The following is a 23119-nucleotide window of genomic DNA, read 5'->3' as shown; positions in this document are numbered from 1 at the left end:
ACACACACACACAAAGTAACAGTGGTGAAAAGAGCACTGAAAATCTATGCCAAATAAAAAAATACTTAAAAGAGAACTTATTTGAAATAAAAATATCCAAGACTCACTAGGCGCATAATTCTGCAATGTACTAAACTGGACTTTAGTCCAAAGGTGTCAGGGATGTTCCACAGGAAGTGATCATTGTATGGGTGTAAGCAGAGGGTGTAACCCCAACCCTTGGTAGAATGCAACTGCTATACAATATAGTTTGGAGAACAGGGAAATGCTCAATATTGTTTTTAAATAATTTCTCAAGCAAAAGTAGCAGTTTTGCTTTTTATATGTCCAAAATGCTACACTAACTTCACTAAGGTTATGGTGAGGGTTATGGTTAGTAACTGGTTTATGTAATCTGGTACTTTCTACTGCTGCTTTATGTAGACTGTTTCTTTCTACCACAAGCTAAAAGGTATAGCACCATAACTCCATAAGTGGGTTTACTTTTCTTTTGACTTCTAATGAGCAGTAAGACTTATTTTTCAAATATTATTTAATTCTCTGGTAGAACACTGGAGAGATCATTTCAGAGCAATCATTTCTGTGATCAGCTAAGTCTTTTACAAAGAAAGTGCTTGCCTGAGAACTATTGCTGTATAATAATTTCCAGATGGTCTGGAGACAGTTTCTTGATGACTGGCCAATTAAAGCGCAGATCCAAAGTGAAGGTGGCGGCTATTTAAAAGACTAAATCAAAGTCCTTGTCTTGTAAAGATAAAATGGCCCCTTAATTCCCTTAGGAGCTACAGCAAAACAAGATTTAGATATAGATTAGTGGCTGCAATATTAAGGAAGTGTGATTGAAAGACATTAAGCACACAAAGTTTCACATTATGGTCAATGAGGGTGGAACATGACAAGGTAAGTGAAACAATGAGCTGAACCAAAACAAGCAATAACAAAATGGGTTGCCAGGCAATGAAGTCAGATATATCGCAAGTTATTAAAAAATGACACCATCACATTTCCTGCTTAGCAACTTCAGAACAGACACTAGCTGCCACAGTGTCAAGGAAACCAGAAAGCTGAAAAAAAAAACTGCATCCCAAACAATGAGAAGTACTAATAAATATTCCTGCAATGAAGGGGTTGAAATATTCATCATGAAGTACAGAACTATTCTTTTGGATAGTATTATAGTGACCCCCATGAACTCCTCTGCACTAATTCCCAAAGCACAGTAAATGAAGGATGCAGTAGTTCACTTGAATGTGAGAGGCAGCTGTCAGTTGAGTGTATTAAAAGGGAGCTCTGTGCGAGCCATGGAACATGAAGGGTTCAGAGTTGGATAAACAGCAGACAGCTGGCCTGAGACAATTGCACCTCAGTTAATCATTAATACTGTTAATGAACAGAGCACAAGACCTTGTGTTGCTTTTCAGAACCCTCTGCTCTGCTCTGGTTGTGGGCAGACTCTTTGTTGGCACTTGCAGCAAGTCTGTGGGGAGGTATGGACAGAGAGAGAGAGGGAAGAATCATCAAAAATATATGGCATATTTCCTTTAGATCATCACATTATGCATTGGAGCATGTTTATACACATATACAACTATTCATTTCCACTGCACAATATGCAAAGAATCTGACTAATTATTAATATTCTGATAAACTGTCAGTAGATAACTGATCTGATTGTTCCACCATGATAGACAGTAAGAGCAAAGACATCTTCTCTTAGAGAGCTCAAGTCATGGCATTACAACTATGTGAATCCTAACAGTATATCAAATCACCAATAACTGGCAGGTAATGTAAGGAATAACAGATGTGTGAGGTCTCCTTGGGAGTGAAAGTGTGTTCTGTATGATCTGTTAATACACAGTGTGTTCTTGAGCGTCCATTTGCAGAGGTGGCAGGTGTTCCTCCTTTCTCCACAGAGCAGGTTTTTATGTCCCTCCTCAAGTTAGTTGCTTGGTTTCCATGGAAATTCCTAACAGAAAGAGTCTTGTCTTAAGGGGCCTGTTCTGGGAAAGGCTTTACTAGCTGCCTGACCTGGACTTTAGTGAAGACAGAGTGGGGGAAAAAAGAAAAGAAAAAAGAAAAATCAAGCCAGCACAGAAAACAACCTGGTATTGTCTCTTGCTTGATGCACAGACACACTGGAGAGATCTTCAGGGCAGCTGTTTCAAATGAGTTAGCTCTGCTCTTCAGTGGGTCAGCACATACAATACTCTGCTTCATTGAGTCAAAAACATTCCAATATTAATAGAAAACATACATTGAATTTTCAATGTGATGGTGATGGTAGGCAGTTATAAAGAGTTTTGAATGGTGAGCATGACAAATAAAAAATTATTTTTAAAAATTTTACCAAATATCTGTGGTAATTAAATCTGTTTTAGAATTTGATTATACCACTGAGCCAGCAAAAAAGAACATTCTCCAATAAAAACAAGAAAACAACGACATAGAAATAGCAAAATAAAAAAACAAACAAAATAATAACAATAGCAACAGTAAAATATGACATTAATAATAAATACTGTACTTAGGCAGACAAATATTAATGGTGGTACTTTGCGGCTATTTCCCATACTATTTATATTTAATGTAATTTATTTTCTATTTGAGTTTAATATATACATTATAATTATATTTCTTATGTAGCATAACAAATATAAAGATTTTTAAAAAATATTATTGTCAGTCTTAGGGTGATCTCTTCAAATTTGCTAGAAAAAGACATAACCAACAAGAAAAGAACATTTTGGGACAGAACGAAATATTTATCTTAAAAATACTATGAAAATTCATGTCCAATTTCTAATAACACAGGTTTCATAAAACTTAAATAACTGTAAACATAGCTATTATCAGGAAGACCAATATATATATATTGGTCTTCCTGATAATAGCTATGTTTACAGTGATTGGTTTTGTCCCAATATTGCTTTATTACTTTGAAAATGATACACTGATATATACATGCATCTTATTTAAAAAAACAAAACTTATATATACTTATATATATATTGTTTGTCCATTTCAAAGTATCAAAATAATTGGTCAGATAAACTTTTATTTTCTGTAAAGAAGTCATGTTTAAGTTTTTTTTTGTAACATATCCCTTGCAATACTGGTTATTCACTTAGATTTCATTTAAATTAATTAAATTTCTAGCTGTTAACAATAAAGTGTCATAAAGCCATTACAGAAATCCATGTTACTTTCCACGATGATACCACGGAGAAGCTGAACTGCAGCCACCATTACTCTTCCAGGTATGAAACATACTGTTAACTTGGTCTGTCAAAAATTTGCCATGTTTTGCTTACCAGAGACAGCAGGATATGGTTCATTGTCCATCACTGTGGTAAATAATCCAATGAATATTACTTTGAAGATTTTCCTTAACAATGTAAAGGATTGTTTGCTGTAGGTAAGCTTATCAGTACTTAGCATCATATAAAGTATGGACCAGCATTAACTGTCTCATTGATTTTGTTATCGACATTTCTTTCCTGATTTTTTATTCTCATGACAGCATCCTCGTGACAATATTTCTTGAATTGTTATCCTCTTCCATGACTTCCACTGACACTAGAAGAGAGAAGAGAGCATGAGAGCAAGAGTGATACTGAGTAATATTCTCTCATCTAATTTAGATGAGCAATAAAGTGTTTTATATAAAATTGACCACTAACGACTTTTAGTGATAAAACATGATAAAAGCACAATTTCTCAAATTTTAGCATCAGTTTGAGCCAAATAGTGATCATATAGATAGTAGAGGAAATGTCTGAGACACCTATTACATTTTGGTGCTGACTATTCTTTTTGTCTTCCAAGGTTACTTTAAAAAGCCAGAATTTCTGTAAATACTACTGAAATGTGAACTCAGCTCACACAAGCTAATAAATATCCATGGATATTTTTGCCAGTCATACAATATTTATTTACCTACATATCATACCACTAATACCAGTACAGTTTTACTTACATATCATACCCCATACAATTATTTCTCACTCACAAGAAATTGGAGCTCACTGTTTTATTTTGTCCAAGATAATCATCATTAACAAATCGTGTCAGGTGTCCTGATTCAAGATAGCCTCACTATAGCTTTCCTATTAGCTGTTGCTTTGTCTTTAATTATTGATTGCTTTTCAGTTGCATGAAGGATACCTGAAAAAAAAGCCTTTAGTATTAATATTGGCATTAATATTATCTCTGATCTCTCAGTCAGTGCATAATGAAAAACAATATTAGATCCTTCTTTAATCTACAAGAGTTAATAAATACACTAACATGGTAGAGGGGAACTATATCATCCCCTTGGCCTAATGTTGGAACAGTGTAATGCTTTCATGTTTGGATATTCCAGTATATGGATATTAAAAATATCTTCATATTAAAAATCTATGCAGCAGCCAGAGTTTTAATAAAACCATAAAGTATTAGCCACATTTTATGAATGCTGCATTAGCTGCCACTGACTACCACTGCAGATTCAAAAGGATCTGAATGATATACCCATTAAATTCATCGACTATTATAATTCACCATGCCTGCTTCACAATGTACAGGCTTATTTATCAGTACCTAGGATAAACTGCAGCATTTTCCAAGGAATTGGCCAACCCCCTCAAATAACCTGCTTCTCTGATGTTCTAACACTGTCAGGATCTCATATCTGTTTTCCTGTATATGTCAAAATAGATTCTCAATAGGAGCTCACATCATTATTCTCCTGTATATGACAATAATATATCCTTTAAAATAGGTTCCTGGATTGTCATGAGTCTCTGTATGGTCCAAGTGTTTTTGCTTTTTAATCATACTTATACAAACGTCATCCCTGATTATAATCCAGCCACTAGCTGCTACCTACATGAGGAGCTTTTATTTTAGCTCTGGCACTTTAGGAACTTTTTCCTACCCGCTTTTATGCCCCTTTAAATGCCTGAACACAGATTTCTGTAGTTACTTTGTGAAAACAGATATTGTAAAAAAAAAAAGTGCTATACAAATAATACAAATAAAATTATAATACAAAATAAAATGAAAATGATTAGAATTACACCTTATGTCCACAATTGCAAATTGGTCTTAGGCACATCTATGTGGCAGTCCAATGTTTGTTATCATTGTGCTGTTTATGTCATTATAGGAGTCTCCACACCAGCACCTCCAATCTTGATTTACGCATACCATCTGCAAATCCACCCTGCCTCCTCTTGTTCATGACATCATTAAAACAGACAAGTATACTTCTTGGTTATCTTGCCTGTATTCTCTGCATCAATACATTTTCCTAGTTTTCTGTGTTCTGACCTTGTTATCCTCTTATTAAAAATATTATGAACTTGACTGTCTCTCATAGGAATGTCACATGAAAAGAAACAAAAAATAAATAAGCCTTTGCCATGCACTTGGAAATGTTTTAATTACAATGACAAACTGCATAGTACAGAAACTGAAAAGTTAGATACCAGGTTAACAGTAATATGCCATTGATTTCATAAGCCACGTTGGGCTCCTAGATATAATAATTGATCACTTCTGCACGTTCTGATCCTTGAATGCTCCATTTAAAGATGCCTGAATATATACATAGAGCTAGGCCACCTGGGAAAAGTGTTTTGCATAAAACAGCTTTAAGATCTATCATTTAGCTAATACAGACTAACATTTTTTGTATATTACTTCATTTCCATGAGAAATGTTGAGCACAAAAAGTGCCTTTATAACAAATCTTTTGAGAAGACAATTACCTTGATTATTTTACTTATACACCACTAAAATGTATAACCATTTATATTTTTAAACTATATTCTTTTTCTTATACAAGAAATTACCAAAAGACACTTCTGGTTACCAAAGAGTGTTAAATACATTATGAATAGTTTATTCATAATGGCTCCCCTCCCTCATCCCTGATCAAATTGGTTCTCCTACCAATATATATAAATTATACTGAAAGTAATCAGCACATAAATGGAGTAGGTAACATGAGGCAATTTGCATCCCTTTTACACCTGTTGCCTTTCTGTGGGGCTGGGTCTGATTTGGGTAAGGTGATCTGAGAGGCGGCTGTGCCGCAGAGTGAAGCTCTGGCTTGATGTGTCTGGAGTTGAAAGGGAATCTGGCACTATGTCACCTGTTTTGCACTGGCACAGGACTGCAGAGAGTTTCTTTTACATGGACAGACAGAGGCCCATCTGTGACTCAAGCTTCTCAAGTAACCATGGTGTTTGTCTTTTAAAAGACTCTGACAATCTATGATTAAAGCTTTTCACTCAGACAACAACATATGTAGCTGCACATTGTGCTATTTATGGATAACACATACAAATGAAATGTCACATGTAAAAAATTATTTTCCATTTAACGCATTCTGTGATAATACTGGACTGAGAATGTCTACATTCTATTGTCTGAATAATAACTTAATGATATCACTTTAACCACACAGAGCCAGGCAGCAAGAACACATTGTTTTATCACCCACATAACAGAATCTAGCACATTGAGCAGACTGTTTAGTCTTATACCTTATCAATAACTGCCAAAGTGTCTTGCTACTATCCTGGTAAACAGAGCAATCAGTGTAGTAGTATATTCAACTCATGAAGCACAGACCAAGCTAGGAGAACATAAGTGTGCTTTATTCTGACACTTTCCAAATAAACTGTTTTTCCTGTTGTTGTTGTTATTGTTTTCCTTTTTCTTTATTGTGTATATGCAGTTCCATGCATTTATTTACATAAATTGTTAAAGTCTTTGTTGAAATGTTTTGAATGTTGGGGTATATGATTTGCCACAAAATTCACTTTTATCATTACACAGAAATAATCATGAAAATAAGAAAATACAATATTACACTGTGTGGTACAGGGGATATTCATTAATGACTCAATTCACCAGTTCACTAGGATAACATTAATTCTGTATTCAACAATGTTTGGATACATACTTTTCTTGATCATTTCTGTCTTTACTTTATGATAGATTGTATACAACTTTTCATCTTTTAAACTCCAGTGAACATATTTGAGATGGTTTCTCATGTTTCAGATTGACTATTCGAGATGCAGGCGAGAAGATTGTAGACAGTGTCACACCTACAGTTTAATTGCATTGCTTTTTGATGTTATTTCAGGAGTATGCATGCTAATGTATTCAAACTGAGCAATGGCTCTCACAGTTCATTTAAAATGAACAAAGATGATACATATATGTAAAGCAAGCCATTTACAGTTAATGGTTGAAAAGCCATTGTGTGAAAAGTGTGCTTTGTGATGCAAATGATGCATTTTGGGTTGTCCAAAAAGGCAGGGGGTGGGAAGGTGGGTAGCCATATGGCCACACAAACCCATCGTCTAACACTATACTTTCAGTGAAATTAATACCCTTCAGTTTCTCAGGGTCTTTAAGAATGTACATACACCTCACAGAACCCCAAATAAACTAACTGAGGAAGCATCTGCAGAGATAGACTTTGCCAAATCTTCACATTTTACGTTACTCTGTATAACACAGTTATGCTAATTTGCCATGGAGATGTTACTGTAACTGGGCCTTTATTAGGGTAACTTGACAACAAACATTGTCATTTTAACTCATGTTTGAACAAGGCACATAAAGAGAACAGAGCTAAAAAAAAAACAAAAAAAAAACTTAAACACGTAAATTATATTGTAACCACTAACATTAGACTAGGTTCTGAAATGGCTTCTCAGTAGAACAAAGTAACTTTTGGGAGGTTTTATTCAGAATTATTCAATGTTATCTTAAAAAATACCCTAAGATTTTAATCACCATTTTATGGCACTTCAGCTGTCTCATATGCTGTTCCAAATCTTTTAAATAGTATGAAGAAAAACAGAAAAAAACTCTTCAAACCAATGTGCTTCAAACCGATCTTTATTGTCCTAACGACTGTTAAAATGCCCATATATAGTGGCTAAAGCCATAATCAGGGCTTGATACAAATGAACTAAATAAAGGTATACATGCCCAGTTAATTGACTGGGCACAAACACAAGTGTTTTGACAGACCAAAAAGATGCACCAACTTATCCCCATCTCCAAAGCAATACAATTGGCTAGATATTGAAACCAAATTATTTGCCCACATGTCCTTTTAAATGGTCTCTTGCTAATGTTCAGTTCTTTGTGCAGAAATCATGGATTTATTACATCATGATGGAATTTTGTTTATCCATGTTTTGTATTCACCTTTCAACAGCTAAAATATTTCTCTATCCCCCACAAAAAGAGCCAATGAGAAGTACACAAAAATGGAATTACTTTTAATCCTTTAATATAATATTCTGCAGCAATTACTGAAATGCATTTATAACAAATATAATATATTAATTGTAATAATCTGCAATAATTTGAATATTTTATAATAGTTACAATTTATCATTGTTGTAATTATTGTTATAAAGGCAATATGATATTAACTTTTAATTGTATCATAAAATGGCACGTGTAACATCCTGTTATAAAGCAGAAATAGACTGCAAGTTAACAGATTTTCTACTGCAAACGCCATCAGTATTTATGAAGATACTTACTCAAACCGTTCAGTTTAAGTATATGTATTATCTACGATGTTTTTTATTAATCTAGGCCTACATAAATGGGTCACTTGCAACGAGAGAGGCCAGGCGAACGCCAATTACAAGCACGATTGATCCAATTATCAATAAGTATTAGTAATAAATGTGCCAGAACTTAGTCAGCGGTGCGTGAAATATTGTTTAACACCGAAATACTGACTACGGGCCTTGAACACGGCCCTACGTAAGGAAGCTTGTCACTCTCGATTCCGAGTGTTATATTGTTAACTGAGCAGTTTTCAATAGCCCTGATAGATCGGCTGCAGCATTCTCTGCCGCTCAGCATTCCCCCTGCGGTGATCCCGTTTTTGACACTGAGACAAAACAGGGAGAGAACTATGAATGGTAAAGAAGCAGAGAGGCAGGGAGAAAGCAAGAGAAAGCGGTTAGCCTTTGTAGTCAGCGAGGAATGCGGAAACGTCCCTGCTCTGTGTCAAACTTCTCTGAAGGGGGTCAACGCACATTGAGCCAGCGTGGGAAAGCGAGGAGGAGACGGCGCTCACCGACAAGCACTGCGTATTCTTGGATAGATGGGAAAAACATAGAGGGAAGGACGGACATAAACTAGTGGACCAGAGAATCTACAACTGAGCTTTCTTTAAAAAGCGACTCGTTGTACCCGCAACCAGGAACCCTTGAACTGCTTGAGTTGCTGGTGCAGTGGTAGTGGTGCCGGAGGATGGGGGTTAAAGCATGCACCATCCGACTACCTGTGTGGCCCGCCAGGACAGTGGGTGATCTGTGATGTAGGTGAAGAGATCAGAAAAACGAGCGCTGCTTATTCTTCGCAGTTTGCGACGCGACACTCATAGCGGGATTAACATTTCAGGTGAATTAAATGGGTAAATACTTTTGCGGAATCATTTTTTTTTCAAATTAAAATCCTAGTTGCTAATATGGTTTGCAGTTATCACTTAATGCTCTGTATTGCACAAAATTGAATTAGTCCGCAGTTAACATATAATAATTAATAAACGTTGCGTAAAAGACTTATATAGAGCTAGATTTCTCATCAGACTACTCGTGCTGAATTGAAGTAGTATGAAAACAGACTTTAATAATTTGATTACGGATGCCAACTTTTATTGATACGTTTAAACGATGAAATCAGTAGACAACCACGTGCTCGACGTTCTTGATGGCACAAACCACAGAACAAGCATCTTTGCTAGCCCTGTCAGAAGTAAACATCGAAAACTTTCCACCACGGTGTATCATTTTTATTATAGTTGATTATTGTGGTCCTATATATTTGTTGTGCTCTGAGCGCAAAAGCATAGTTATAAGCTTGTTCTTGAACATCTACTTTAATTACAGCCCTTAGAAACCCCATTTAATCGAGAGGTTCTGTAAAATATGCTTAATTGAATTAGATTCCAGATGTTTGTTTGCTAAAGGGCTTAACTTTTCGGCTTTGCATAAAGACGTAAAATGTTTTTTTGTTAGATAAACTTATGCTGGTAGGTACATATTTTAAATACCATATATTCTTTTCTTACACCGTAGACTGGATTTGACCGAACTCTTATTACATTTGTGTTTACCTTCGCTTCCTTTGTGCTCGCGCTCTACAGGCAGTACACGTGCCAGTACCGCTCTCCCAATGATGCCTTTGTGAAATATCCTCGGTCGTCACATTTCGGGATTCCCCGCAGTAGGCTGCAGCTAAGAATAAAACGTGGAAAATGGATAAAGAAAGCCTGACCCAACAATATGAGCCGGTGGCGGAGATTGGCGAAGGTGCTTACGGAAAGGTGTACAAAGCAAGGGACTTGAAGAATGGGGGACGATTTGTCGCCCTTAAAAGAGTGCGAGTGCAGACCGAAGAAGAGGGAATGCCCCTTTCAACTATCCGCGAGGTGGCAGTACTGAGGCAGCTGGAGTCATTTGAGCACCCCAATGTTGTCAGGTAAAAAGGGGAAAGATGTTTCAATGAGTGTAGGGTGCAAAACATCAGTGGAGGTTATGATTGATGATTACCAAGTACAGTCAGAAATGTAGTGTTTAATGTATTTCTTTTTAAAATCAATTTATGAATATCATTTAGGTCTTTGATGGAGGGAACTGTTTTAATGCATTAAAGATACTTGCAGCAATGTCACCTGTAATTTATGCTGTGTTTACATAAGTAGGAACAGCCACAAATTTAAGTGAAACTAGGCATGCAGTGCTGTGCAGTTGTGCACATCAGTTCCCCAATCACTGAAACTGTTCTGGGCATCACTTTTCACTGATAACCTGTGGGGATTTTAATCAACAGTGGTCTGTGGTTTTCAGCTAACATTTATGTAAGAGTCTTGCATCTGAATGATAGCAGAAAGTTAGCTTCTTCTTTTAATAATAATAGAATCCCTGTTATTCAGAGTATTTTTTTCTATTGGCTTTAGCAGCAGATGGAGAGAGATGGATAATTATGCTTCAGTACCAATTAATTTGTTCGACAATGCATTCTCTCTCATTTTAGGAAGGGCATAATATTAAACTCTAGTTGTATTTCAAGTATGTATTCTCATTAAAATGCTCTGTTGAACATTAGAATGATGATACTTTTTGCAAGGAAAAGGTGTTACCAAAGAAAGAAATTCTAAATTGCACACTAAGTACACTAACATACATGTTCTCTGATGTTAAGTGGTATGGAGGCCCAGGACATGTAGAGTGCAGTATATTCAGAGCCATGTTTAACTACAGGCCACCCTTGAGTGCTTCTCATGAGAGCATTATTCATTCCATATGTTTTATGTCTGTTAAGAGGCTCTATTGTGAAGGAACAGTTTGGGTTTCTGGAGAAAGGTTTCTTAGAGAAACTCAACCAATGATGTCATGAGAAGCAGAGAATCTGCCATCAAAGTGTCACTCTACAAGATATATAATACCACCTCATAATATATGGGGCTTGGCTTGGCAAGGTGCTTGTAATCAACATCCTAGAAATCCATGTCCTGGAAATCCATGTCCTGGAAATCCACCATCACAAATATGTCTCATTGAGTTATTTGTCTCTCTGTAGCCAAAAAGACAGATATGTACTTTTACACAGAACAGATGATGAACAATGATATATTTTCTCTTATCACCTTTTGATACATAAAAATTTCACCACCTTGTACTTTTACATGCCTGTCTCTTGACAGCATGGGTACAATCCAGTTCTCTCATATTTAGCTGTTGCTGTGATAAGAGATTCTGGTCACCACCGGTCTCTGCTTGAGTTACCATGGCACATCACAGGTTTCTATGGTGCTGAGGGAGGAATGTTTTCTGTGGTTCTTGGATCTTGACTGGGGACACTAGATGTTTGTTCTTCCTAATTCTTACCAAGCTTGTCCAATTTACAGAAGCATGCATTGTCTTGGTTGGCTCTTGTATTAACTGTCCTCCATTAACTGTATGGATTTTAATAGCACCATATGCAGTGTGCTGGTTTTACTAATAATTATTAAGTAATTTGATAGTTTTCTGAGCTCAAGTACTTTGCTGCAGATATTACCATTTTAATACCTGAAAAACAAATAGAAAAACAAATAAACCTGTTTTTTATTCGGGGACCAATCCTTGTTCATTTCTGTTAAAACTGTCACCTTTGAAACTATGGTCCACTCCAACATCACATTAATTATTGTAATGGTATAATATGGCATTTCATTGTAATAGTGAAGACTTCATTATATAACTTAGATAACTTAATCTTTCTCCATAGCATCAAGCAAATACCATATGGCTAATAAATCAGTGTTTGGCATACATATTTATAAGAGCTTTTTACAAATATATCCCAAAAATATTTTGTGGGTTAAAAGGTAGGGAATGCACGATGAAATAAGGCCAAATTTCTTTTTCACCATAGTGGAGCTAGTGAAGATGATACAAAATAATCTGACTCTGCGTGGTTCAGAATTACAGGATGAAATAGATTACCTTTAAAAGAATCAACTGGTTTTAAAATATGCAGTTTTATGATATATTGGTTCACTTAAATAATTTTCCATGTTAAAAAGAGAAGGGAACAGTATTAAACAGTATTAACTAAAGTATCATCCCACTTTTTTAAAGCCTCTTGACTTTACATTGCTGGGGGATGAATGAGGATGACTTGTAGGCGTATAGTCACTCAGTCATGAGTTTCAAGATGAATGGTCTGATTGGTTCTCTTCACTTTGCCAGCAAGGCTATGGTATTCTATGCATAGCAAGCATTCTTTCAGAGAGTCAATGGAGCTAGTCTGAAAATTTAGCTAACCTTTTAGAATTTCCCCCTGTCAGCTGACTTCTTTGGTTTGTTTAATATCTGAAAATCAGGAAACTATTGCTAGAAAGAGATGTCATTGATTCTAGAAGTTGCTAGAAAGAGATGTCATTGATTCTTTCGTAATAGGTTTAAGAGGGTGTTGATGCAGTGTTGGTGCACATGTTCATAATAACATATTTTCTTCCTTTAGGCTGTTTGATGTCTGTACAGTTTCTAGAACTGATCGCGAGACCAAACTGACCCTGGTCTTTGAGCATGTGGACCAAGACTTGACCACATACTTGGAGAAAGCACCAGAACCAGGAGTACCTCCAGAAACTATAAAGGTACTTTAAGAGTATCAAGATTTCATAGCTGGGATCATAATCTCTTTATTTTATTTTATTTTAGGTTTGCCATCAGCGACTAAAGTCAAACGTGATTGTTTTATTGTTTCCCTGATTGGTCAAAATGTCTCATACCCTTTCACCTATATCTATATTGCATAAATAAACTATATGTTCTGGATTTGCAATTTGAGACCCATGAACAAGAATATAAATGGAGGTTTTTAGCCTGCTTTATGGAAGCAGATGGAGGATGAACTCCCTAAGATCAGGGTGAGGCCTGGCCTTTTGATGGGCAGTGCATGTGGTAGATGGGCTTCTAATTAAAGAGCCAGGCCCTTGTGTGTGCCTCTATTTTCATTCAGCTCTGGCTTTCACTGAAGACTGGCCAGAGGAATGTTGGTTCAGAGTGAGTATGTGTGGTTCTGTCTGCAGTGGCCCTCTCAGTTGCTCCGTTTTCTCTGTGAATAGAGAAACACAATGTAAGAGGCTACCTTAAGGGGGAGTAGGTAAGTGATCCTTATTTAGCATAGATATAGTTTTCATTAGTCCATAGATCACCCTTCAGGGCTTGCAGTGTCAGTGTTCTTTTACCTCCATCCAAAACCACACAGTGGAAATGCTGGATGTTTGTCCTGATCAGCGACTCTCAGGCTGATCTATTCAGATACGTTCCCACACACTAGTCTTTCAAATCCATTTATCTCATTTCCCTGCCTTTTGCCCAAAGGATACGATACATTAAGTTCTGAAAAGAGTCATATCTCCTGTTGTCAATTGTGCTGAATTGAACTGAAAACAGAGACTTTTCTACACTGCTTATTAATACCTTAGGGATTTCCTTTGCTAGTTTTGTGTAACAACATGTAGATAATCTTTAGAGATGCAAGATGTTCTAACTTACTTATTTGTGATACATCATCTTGTGGGCATCAGTTGATCATCTGTTCACAGGTCCTTATAAGCAGAGCCCATGATCTGTTCAACAGAAAAAAATATTTTTTTTTTCTTCTGAATCTAATTCAGAAAATGACAAGTGTCTTCCTTTTATATTTACTGAAAACTGTCTACAGTTTATAGTGACCAATAGAGATTTTCTATGAGATTTGTTTATGACAAGAATAAGAATATTAGCAAATGCCACATGTAGAACCTAGTCAGTTTTCATTGTCCTGGACTAAGCAGATTAGATTTCTCCAATCTAATGGATATCTGAGACAGATGATGGGCTATATTGCTCTAAAGATCCGAAAGACCCCCAACAACTTTATTAACTCCCCCACAGAAGGACACCAGATTGCAGTGGTCCCAGCTCCCCCCACTGCCCCAGCCCCCGTTCTGTCCAGTTCTGTCCCATTTTGGACCCACCACATGCTAATTGATGAAAGAGGCCCCAGGAATCAAACAAGCTGGAAGAACATCAAGCGGCTGGCGATGCGTGGAGGAGTGCGGCTGGCTTCTCCAGCCCTACACTTCTCTGAGGCCAGTCTCCGCCCCATAAAGGAGAGCCTAATGAAGCATGGGGAGAGAATTACACTAACGCTAACTGGCAGATGTCCTGCATTGTACCCGGCTACAATAAACAATATGGCCATCTCTCATGAATTTGCATGAGAATGGAGAGTGCCTTCTGGAGGCTGTGTTTTGACCGCTGTGTTTCAGTGTTTTTTCTCCTTTTTACTCTTAACTCTTTGTCCTCTCTGTCTTTTGCGGAAGATGTGCTGTTGAGGACAGGTGCTGTGGGACCAGATTCTTAATCTGGGTTGTGCATAGTATTAAGACTGAGTGTTTGAGGTTAATGCTGTTGTTTTAGTCAGCTGTTTAAGCTATAATCAGGTTTTCTCAGTAAGAAGGGGATATTAAGTAATACCATAGGCTACACTAAATTGTGCTTACAAAGCTTTTAAATTCAGCCTCTGGAGGCTATTCGTTGCTCCTAAATACTAATTAAATACACAGGTCACTCTTATTAACCCTTTAATGAAACGCTCTCAATAGAAACTGCACAGCCTTGTCTGTGTGTTTGTCCATGGGTCATTATGCTATAATCATGTCTCTTTTTTTTTGGGAGGAAACGTGGCAAATAAGGCTTGAAGCCAAAGCAGGGGCCCTGCAGGGGGGCTATGCTGTTGTGCCAGACTGCCTGTACCACTGTGGGTTGGTGGGTCTGGTAGGTCATGGCTGGATGGGTGTTCAGAAAAGGCCTTTGTTTATACTGACTGCCAGGCACCCAGGCCTCACTCTCGCACACACGTTTCCTGGGCTCTAGCCCCCTTTATACACATTGTCAAAGCCCCCGTCCCCTTCCCCGGCACGGCCAGATCCGAGCCGCTTGCAAATGCTTTCTGCCTGAGTGTGTGCTCCCCATTGTTTCAATGCTTTTAATCATTCACCAGCTGGTTGGGCAGTGAATGGAGTGGTGGGCCCCGATCCATGTCACTTGTGAGGTCTCGGAGGCAGGTTTTTCGAGGGCCAGGCTGCCACTGCTTGATGCCTCTAATTTGGATCAATTCGTGCAGCAACTGTGCACAAACACCTCTCTCTCTCTCTCTCTCTCTCTCTCTCTCTCTCTCTCTCTCTCTCTCTCTCTCTCTCTCTCTCTTTCTCCCCCCCACCTCTCTTTCTCTCACTTATTTTCCTCTGTCTGCCCCCATTTTTTCTTATCATTCAGGCAGCTCCCTACGCCTCTATGACCGTGACTTTTGTCTGCTTTTGTGGAAGTTTTACCAGAGGAAATGGCAGTTAAGCCACTCTCTCTCTCTCTCTCTCTCTCTCTCTCTCTCTCTCTCTCTCTCTCTCTCTCTCTCTCTCTCTCTCTCTCTCTCTCTCTCTCTCTCTCTCTCTCTCTCTCTCTTCCCTCCCTCCCCTTTTCTGTCCCAAAGTCTGTGGCATTAGGGGCTGCTCTCTGCCTGGCCCACAGACTGAGCAAATGATTGTTAGACAGCTGCAGGGAAGTAGAGGCCTAGCAGAACAGGACCTTAAAGTGTCTTTCCGGCACCACATTCATGTCAGTTATCAACATCTGCCGTGTTCCAGATTTAAAGGGGACATGCTCAATTTTTCCACTCCCAAGCCACAAAATCTCTGACTTGTGTTTGCTATTCAACTGTTCATGAAGTCTGGCTCTGTTCCATTAGAATGACTCTCTTGTCTTCTCGTTTGCTTACTACTGTTTCATAAAATTATTTTGAGATGTCTGGGTTCAAAGTGTTAGGGATAGTCAGGATTTCTGTGTTTGTTTTTGCAGGACATGATGTACCAGTTGCTACAGGGTCTGGACTTCCTTCACTCTCACCGTGTGGTTCACCGAGACCTGAAGCCTCAGAACATTCTGGTCACCAGTGGAGGACAGATTAAACTGGCTGACTTTGGCCTGGCACGCATATACAGCTTTCAAATGGCGCTTACTTCAGTGGTGAGTCAACTGGCACAGCCATTTTTTAATGGCCTACTTTCACAGATCTTTTCAACATTATGATTTTGTACAAATTTCAACTATATAGCAAATTTTCTATTCCAAATAATAATAATGTTTATGTAATGGTAATAATGTTTATATTGTGCCTTTTACAAACCCAAGGTTGCTTTATAATGTAATAACATTAATCAATAACCATTCCAGTGTTAAGTGCATATATTTATCCAATTTTTAAAAATAAAGATATCCAAACTGATCTTTCATATAAATTTAAAAAGAACCAGCTTCACGTTACAAACAACAAGGCTGTTTGTTTCTGAGCTTAGACTGAAGTCTACTTTCGAAATATCAGGTTTCTCTTATATCTTATGTTTTAAATACATACTTTCATTATGTCTGGTTCATTACACCCATGGTAGTGAAACATAACAAACATTTATAAACAGGGGTGGGCTATATAACAAAGACATCACAATACAGTCATGAAAATTATGATATATTTTGTTGCTTTTCTGAGGTTTGCAAACTGGAGTGACATTTTTAACAGGTTATGAAAAAGTATGAAAAAATACAAACATTGTGGTCATTATTCATTTAATTTATCATTAAAAAAATGTAAATATGAAGGAACAGCAGTAAAATTTAAGGAACTGACAAAATGTAAATAATATAATAGCATAACTTGCCATCTAGTTAGGTACTTGATACAAGACAGTATGACAACTGATTGGTGTGCACTGGCTCTCTATTCTGGTCTGTCTCTCATTCTCATTAAAATATTTGATGTCGCCCTGGTGAGTTCAGGGGTTTAAGATCCAGGGAAAGTGAAAAGAGCAGTTATTCTCTTGAAATGAACAGCTCCATGTCAGGATTCTACTTCTATCAGCTGCTGGTTTAAAAACAGGTGCGTAATGTGTAACACTGGCTGGGCCATGTCACTGGGCCCCACAAAGTGGTCTGGGGATGAAATGGATCATCTGATAAGAGTCAGTGAATTCTTCTCTGTCATCCTTTGAAGTCATACTCTCTTGAAGGGGGCTCTAATGTCAAGAGATAACATATAGCCTCTGAATGGACATTTAATCTTTTCTGCAATTAAAAGGGGAAATTCTTAATGTTATGTCACCTGTAGAGAGCTTTTAATATAGAAGTTACATAGAGATGAGATTTTATGGTAACGAAGGAATGAAATTTAAAATGAAGCTACATATATTATCACAACAACAAGGCTACTTGTTAACTTTGTCCCTCTCACCAATAATTTGGTTTGCAAAATTTGAAAGACTGCTGATACATAACATGCCAGTTTTGTGGTTTGTGTGGTTTGGCAGTTAAGCTTCCGTAAATTCACCTGGGAATCCACCAGAGGTCTTAGAAATTCCTACTCCACCCCTACCGTCCTTCAGTTCTGCTGTTAAGCAGAGTAAGTGAGAGAGTCATATAGAGAGAGAGACAGAGAGTGAGCATCAGTGGAAGAGTGTCAGTGACGAACTGTTAATAAAATAGAGAGAGAAAGAGAGATAATGTGTGAGAGAGAGAGAGAAAGACTGAATGAGAGAAAAAGAGAAAGGACAGAGAGGGAGACAGAAATAGAGAGAGTAAAGTACAGGGGCTCTAGGTCTCCGATTAATTTTCCTGTGTTTGGAATCCCCCTCATGACCCGCCTTCCTCTCTTACTCTCTGTTCCACCAGATAAAGAAATGCCGTTATTGTATATGCAAAACAGGCACTGAGAGTCAAAGTGTGATTTCTTTTGCTTTTTTCCTCTCATAAACAATAATTGTTAGGTAACTGCTTGCCAAGTAACTAGTAACTTTATTAAACCACTGAACCTGTGCAGAGGGTCACTCTGAAGAACCCATAGAAGGTGATTCAGTTAGAACCATCTTCAAGGACATGCAGAGACGTAGAAGAGTTTCAAAAAAGGAAACCATGGGCTCATGTCTGATACCCAAGATGAATCATTAAATGAGAGCCCTTTTTAACTGTAATTGTTGTCTCATTTACATGAAGTATCCCCATTGGGGTTTTTGAAAGGGACATATTTAGCCAGTCTTCACTTTACAAGAAATGTACCTTTCTAACCTATCTGTAGCCACGAGAAAGACACCTAAAGTGCTTATGTGGAAGGCACCTAAAGTACTTAAGTGAAAGATAGCTAATATGTATAAATATATATAAAATCCCCCACTCGCTCTCCTCCTGGCAGACTTTTTCCTTAAAACTTGTGTCCTCTAGCAGAGGCCTGGGAGCTTGAGGGTCCTGCATATTATCTTAGCTGTTCCCAGGATTGCACTATTATGGACGGAGATCTCGGATGTTGTTCCTGCTGGAGCCATACTCCTAGTTTGGAGGTCAGAGCCTCCTAGTGTGTGTGTGTGTGTGTGTGTGTGTGTGTGTGTGTGTGTGTGTGTGTGTGTGTGTGTGTGTGTGTGTGTGTGTGTGTGTGTGTGTGTACAGATATATAGATATAAGACATAACATATAAGACTGTTGGTTCATGCTCATGAAAGTCTAATCTCAGACTAAATTGCACTGTTAGTGGAGATGATTCTGTGAAAATCAAGTAGGTTTACTGCGTCTGCGGAAATCCTTTACATCTTAATGAACTATTTTAAACCTTAGCTACAGCTTCTATAAGGAAATGAACTCCCAAGATGTTGTAATGAAGGAGCTTCACTCTATGGCTGAACACTGCCATTTTGCAGCCCATAGACTGGAGAGCTGGGGAGGCTAAAGAAGCCCAGGATCGGCAGACCACCCATTGGGTTCTACGGATGTAGAGATTAGCCTGACCCTACAAATCTCATGGGACCACTGCATTGTTGATCATTATAATGACTGCCCTCTCCCAGTAGCTATTGTCCACCTCTGATTGACAGCGGTAAGCTGCCGGGCGAGGGCTCAAAATGCAGCAAAGTTTTTTTTTTCTTTTCCTGCCTTTTTGGGTACATTAGCTGGCCTTTATCCTGGGTCATGTACAGATAGAAGAGAGGGGAAGTTTCTGTTGTTACTAGGCTACAGCACTGTGAGGCATTCAGGCTTCCTGTGATATTGTACCTGGTGCTGCTTTCTCCTGGTCCACATGATTTGCTCTCTGAGAGCAGAATTAGGGAATTCTAATTTCTGGGATGCCAGTGAGAGTCTTGATTAAAAAAGCCAAACTGGTTTTTGTCACATGAAAGTGATTAGAACAGTACTCAAACAAATATCATGTGCATCGCATTGCTCATAAAATTAGATTTGTTTAACAGAAGACATTTTTCCTGACTTGTTTATACAACTGGATTGTCATAGCATCATAACATGCTTGCTGGACAGCCTGAAGAAGCATTTTCACTCACTGCCTGACTGACTGACTGATCAATTGAGTCCCAATGTCAAATTGCTCCTGTGTAAACAGTCTAACTAGCAACATTTCAACCCACCTACTGTTAGCTAGCAAGTAACGAGCAATTCCAGGGCTCATACGCACTAATCTGCTGTGTTTGGTACTGTTATTGTATGTCAGTGCATGTCTATGCATTAAATATTTATGTCATAATTTGAATTAAATGGTGGGGTGCTGGGATGTACTATGTACTATCGTTCTGTTTTTAGCTAGTCAGCTAGCTATATAGCTACTGGACAAATTTATGTCATTTGCTAAGCTAGCTATATAATGTTAGTTACATTTTAATGTAGGTAATGATAGCTAATAAGCTGTAAGTGACATGTATGTATCTGCTGCATTTGTTCACAAGTAATTTACATCCATGGTTATTGAATAATGCAGGTTAACAAGAAAAATTGTGTTGTTTCCTTTTGGTGTATGGCCTTGCTTGAATCATTATTCTGGTACTCTTAAATTATAGGAAAGGATAGAAAGTATGTATCTCAATTATTATTCCATTTACATACATGAGTAAATAAAATGCATGTTCAATGCTTAGTCATATACACTCATGGGCCACTTTATTAGATACACCTTGCTAATACTGTGTTGGACCCCGTTTTGCCTTCAGAACATGCCTCTTTATGGCATAGGCTGGTGATGGAAGGTGATGGAAACAATCCTTAGATTTTGGTCCATATTGACAAGATAGTATGCAATTACTCAGATTGGTTACCTGCACATCCATGATGTAAATCCCCCGTTCCATCACATCCCAAAAGTGCTCTATTGGATTGGGATCTGGTGGATGTGGAGGCCATTTGATTACAGTTAACTCATTATCGTGGTCAGTAAACCAGCTTGAAATGAGCTTTGTGGTGTGTTATCCTGCTGGAAGTAACCATCAGAAATTGGGTATACTGTGAGCATAATGGGATGGACATCATCAGCAAAAATGCTCACGTAGGCTGGTGCATTTAAATTATACTTATTTGGTATTAAGTGTGCCAGAAACATATCCCCTTCATAGCAACTCACAATTCAGACAGAACACAACTTGAGCAATCAAGAGTTAACGGGCCTTGCTCAGGGGCAAACAGTGGCTAACTGGGTGTGGTGGGACTTGAACTGGCAACTGCCTAATTACTAGTCAGGTACTTTAACCACTGAGCTACCACTGCTTGGGGATTGTGTAATTGGTGGTCATTACACCATGACCACCAGTCAGAACCATTGATACAAGGTAGGATAGATTCATACTTTCTTGTTATTTACACCATATTTCTAAATGTTGCAGCAGAAATCAAGACTCACCAGGCCAGGGATATTTTGCAACATTTTTCCAATCTTCTATTGTCCAATAGAGCCTGTGGAATTGTAGCCTCAGTTGCCTGTTCTTAGCTGTCAGGAGTGGCACCCATTGTGGCCTTCTGCTGCTGCAGCCCATCTGCTTCAAGGTTCAAGGTGTTGTACATTCAGAGATGCTCTTCTTCATATCTCATTTGTAACTTGTGGTTGTTTGGCTTAATGTTGCCTTTCTATCAGCTTGAACCAGTCTGGCCATTGTGGTTGTGCATGAAAATCGCAGTAGATCCGCAGTTTTAAAAATACTCAACCATTTACATGATTTAGCTGACACTTTTATCCAAAGCGACTTGCCTTGCTATGCCAATGTCACTTAAATCACCTTTCTTCCACATTCTGATTCTTGGTTTGAACTTCAGCAGGTCATCTTACCTAAATGCATTTAGTTGCTGGCATGTGATTGGCTGATAAGATATTTGCGTTAATAAGCAATTGAACAGGTTTATCTACTAGTGTTCAGTGAGTATAGTCACATTTCAAACTAGTTAACAGTAGCTAGCAAGCAGTGAGTGATACCAGCAACAACTTGTGCTTGTAAACTAGCTATTGTTCATTTGCAGAAATGAGAGGTGGTTTGGCAAAGAGTGTGTTGTTTCATGTGGATGTGAATGTTTGCTTAAGATATTATTGCAGTAAATGTAAGGGTTTGAAAATGTACCGTATTTGTAGCTAGCTATATGGTTACTGATTGTAGGCATATTTATCCCTATCTGATTGCGCTTCGCTAGCTAGCTGGATGTTTAATGTTAGTCACATTTCAATGTAGGTAATGTTAGCTATTAAGCAGTGGGTGATTATGTATTTGCTTGGTTTGTTCATAAGTAACCCATATCTGTGTCATTACTGATAGTTTCAGAGGTGGATGGGAAGTTAACTAACACTCCCACTCTAGCTGTCTAACTTTAGTCACATTTCATTGTAGCTAATATTAGCTTGTAACTAGTGAGTGATTATGTATCTGCTTGGTTTGTTTGCAGTAACCCACATCTGTGTCATTACCGATAATTGCAGAGATGAGTGGGAGGCTAGCTGGCACTTGTACCATTTCATGTGGATGTGCTTGAAGTATAATAGTAATCTCTATCTTAGTTATGTGAACAACAATGAGAGTAAAATGTATTGGGGCAATGGATATGTTTGCTTTACTGGCCTTATTTACTACAATTATTATGTCAGTTCCTAGTTATTTTGTCACATTTCTGGTTAATGTTAAGTAGCCTTCTTGATCACCATTTTCTTCTTTGAAACATCTTACACAATAAATTCAGCACAAATTCTGCTTTAGTTTTTCTGCAACGTTATTTCAGATACCATTATCCACATGTTAAAAGTGACTTTAAAAAATGAAACAGAATTACAACATCTTTGTGTAGTTTTTACATTTTAAACCACAGCACCTCTTTCGTAACGCCAAGCACAGACTCTTGCCCAAGAGTTTAGATTATGTTTAAAGGACTTTTAATATGAAGTATATATCTTTGGGACCCTACATGAATGACTGCATTCCCATTCTTAAACATCAGTGATGCTTGTGTGGCAAAGGCTATGCAACTGTTGGCAGCCCTGCAAAACAAGGCCTGATTTTACACATTTGTAAAGTCAATGTAATAAAGTAAACTGGCATGTATGTGGCTGCGGCTACCTCAACAATCTAATGATGTGGAAGTTGAATTCCCCACACAGTCTAGCTCATGATGACTCAAGTGACCTAAATGCCATTATCTGAGGCAATACATTTTGTGGTAAAGTAACAGTACTTTTGAACCCTCTTAATAGT

General features: G+C 37.9%; 1 protein-coding gene and 1 long non-coding RNA gene across 2 annotated transcripts in view; one reads left to right on the top strand and one right to left on the bottom strand.

The window, feature by feature from the left end:
• Positions 1-1484: 1484 nt before the first annotated feature.
• LOC113578684 (uncharacterized) lies at positions 1485-10284 on the bottom strand. Its single transcript, XR_014118350.1, has 3 exons — positions 10157-10284; positions 3315-3579; positions 1485-2036 (listed from the first exon to the last, which is right to left on the bottom strand). It is a non-coding gene; the product is annotated as an uncharacterized LOC113578684 (long non-coding RNA).
• A 13-nt stretch (positions 10285-10297) lies between these two features.
• Positions 10298-23119, top strand: part of cdk6 (cyclin dependent kinase 6) — a 34033-nt gene continuing 21211 nt past the window's right edge. The window contains exons 1-3 of the mRNA XM_027012100.3: positions 10298-10521; positions 13051-13186; positions 16434-16601. Of these exons, the coding sequence (XP_026867901.1) occupies positions 10298-10521; positions 13051-13186; positions 16434-16601 (528 nt within the window). The remainder of the gene's footprint in view (positions 10522-13050; positions 13187-16433; positions 16602-23119) is intronic.

The sequence above is a fragment of the Electrophorus electricus genome, chromosome 2, assembly GCF_041902795.1.
Source record: "Electrophorus electricus isolate QZ-2024a chromosome 2, ASM4190279v1, whole genome shotgun sequence".
In the NCBI taxonomy this organism is placed as follows: domain Eukaryota; kingdom Metazoa; phylum Chordata; class Actinopteri; order Gymnotiformes; family Gymnotidae; genus Electrophorus; species Electrophorus electricus.
This window is presented reverse-complemented; position numbering and strand designations above follow the sequence as displayed.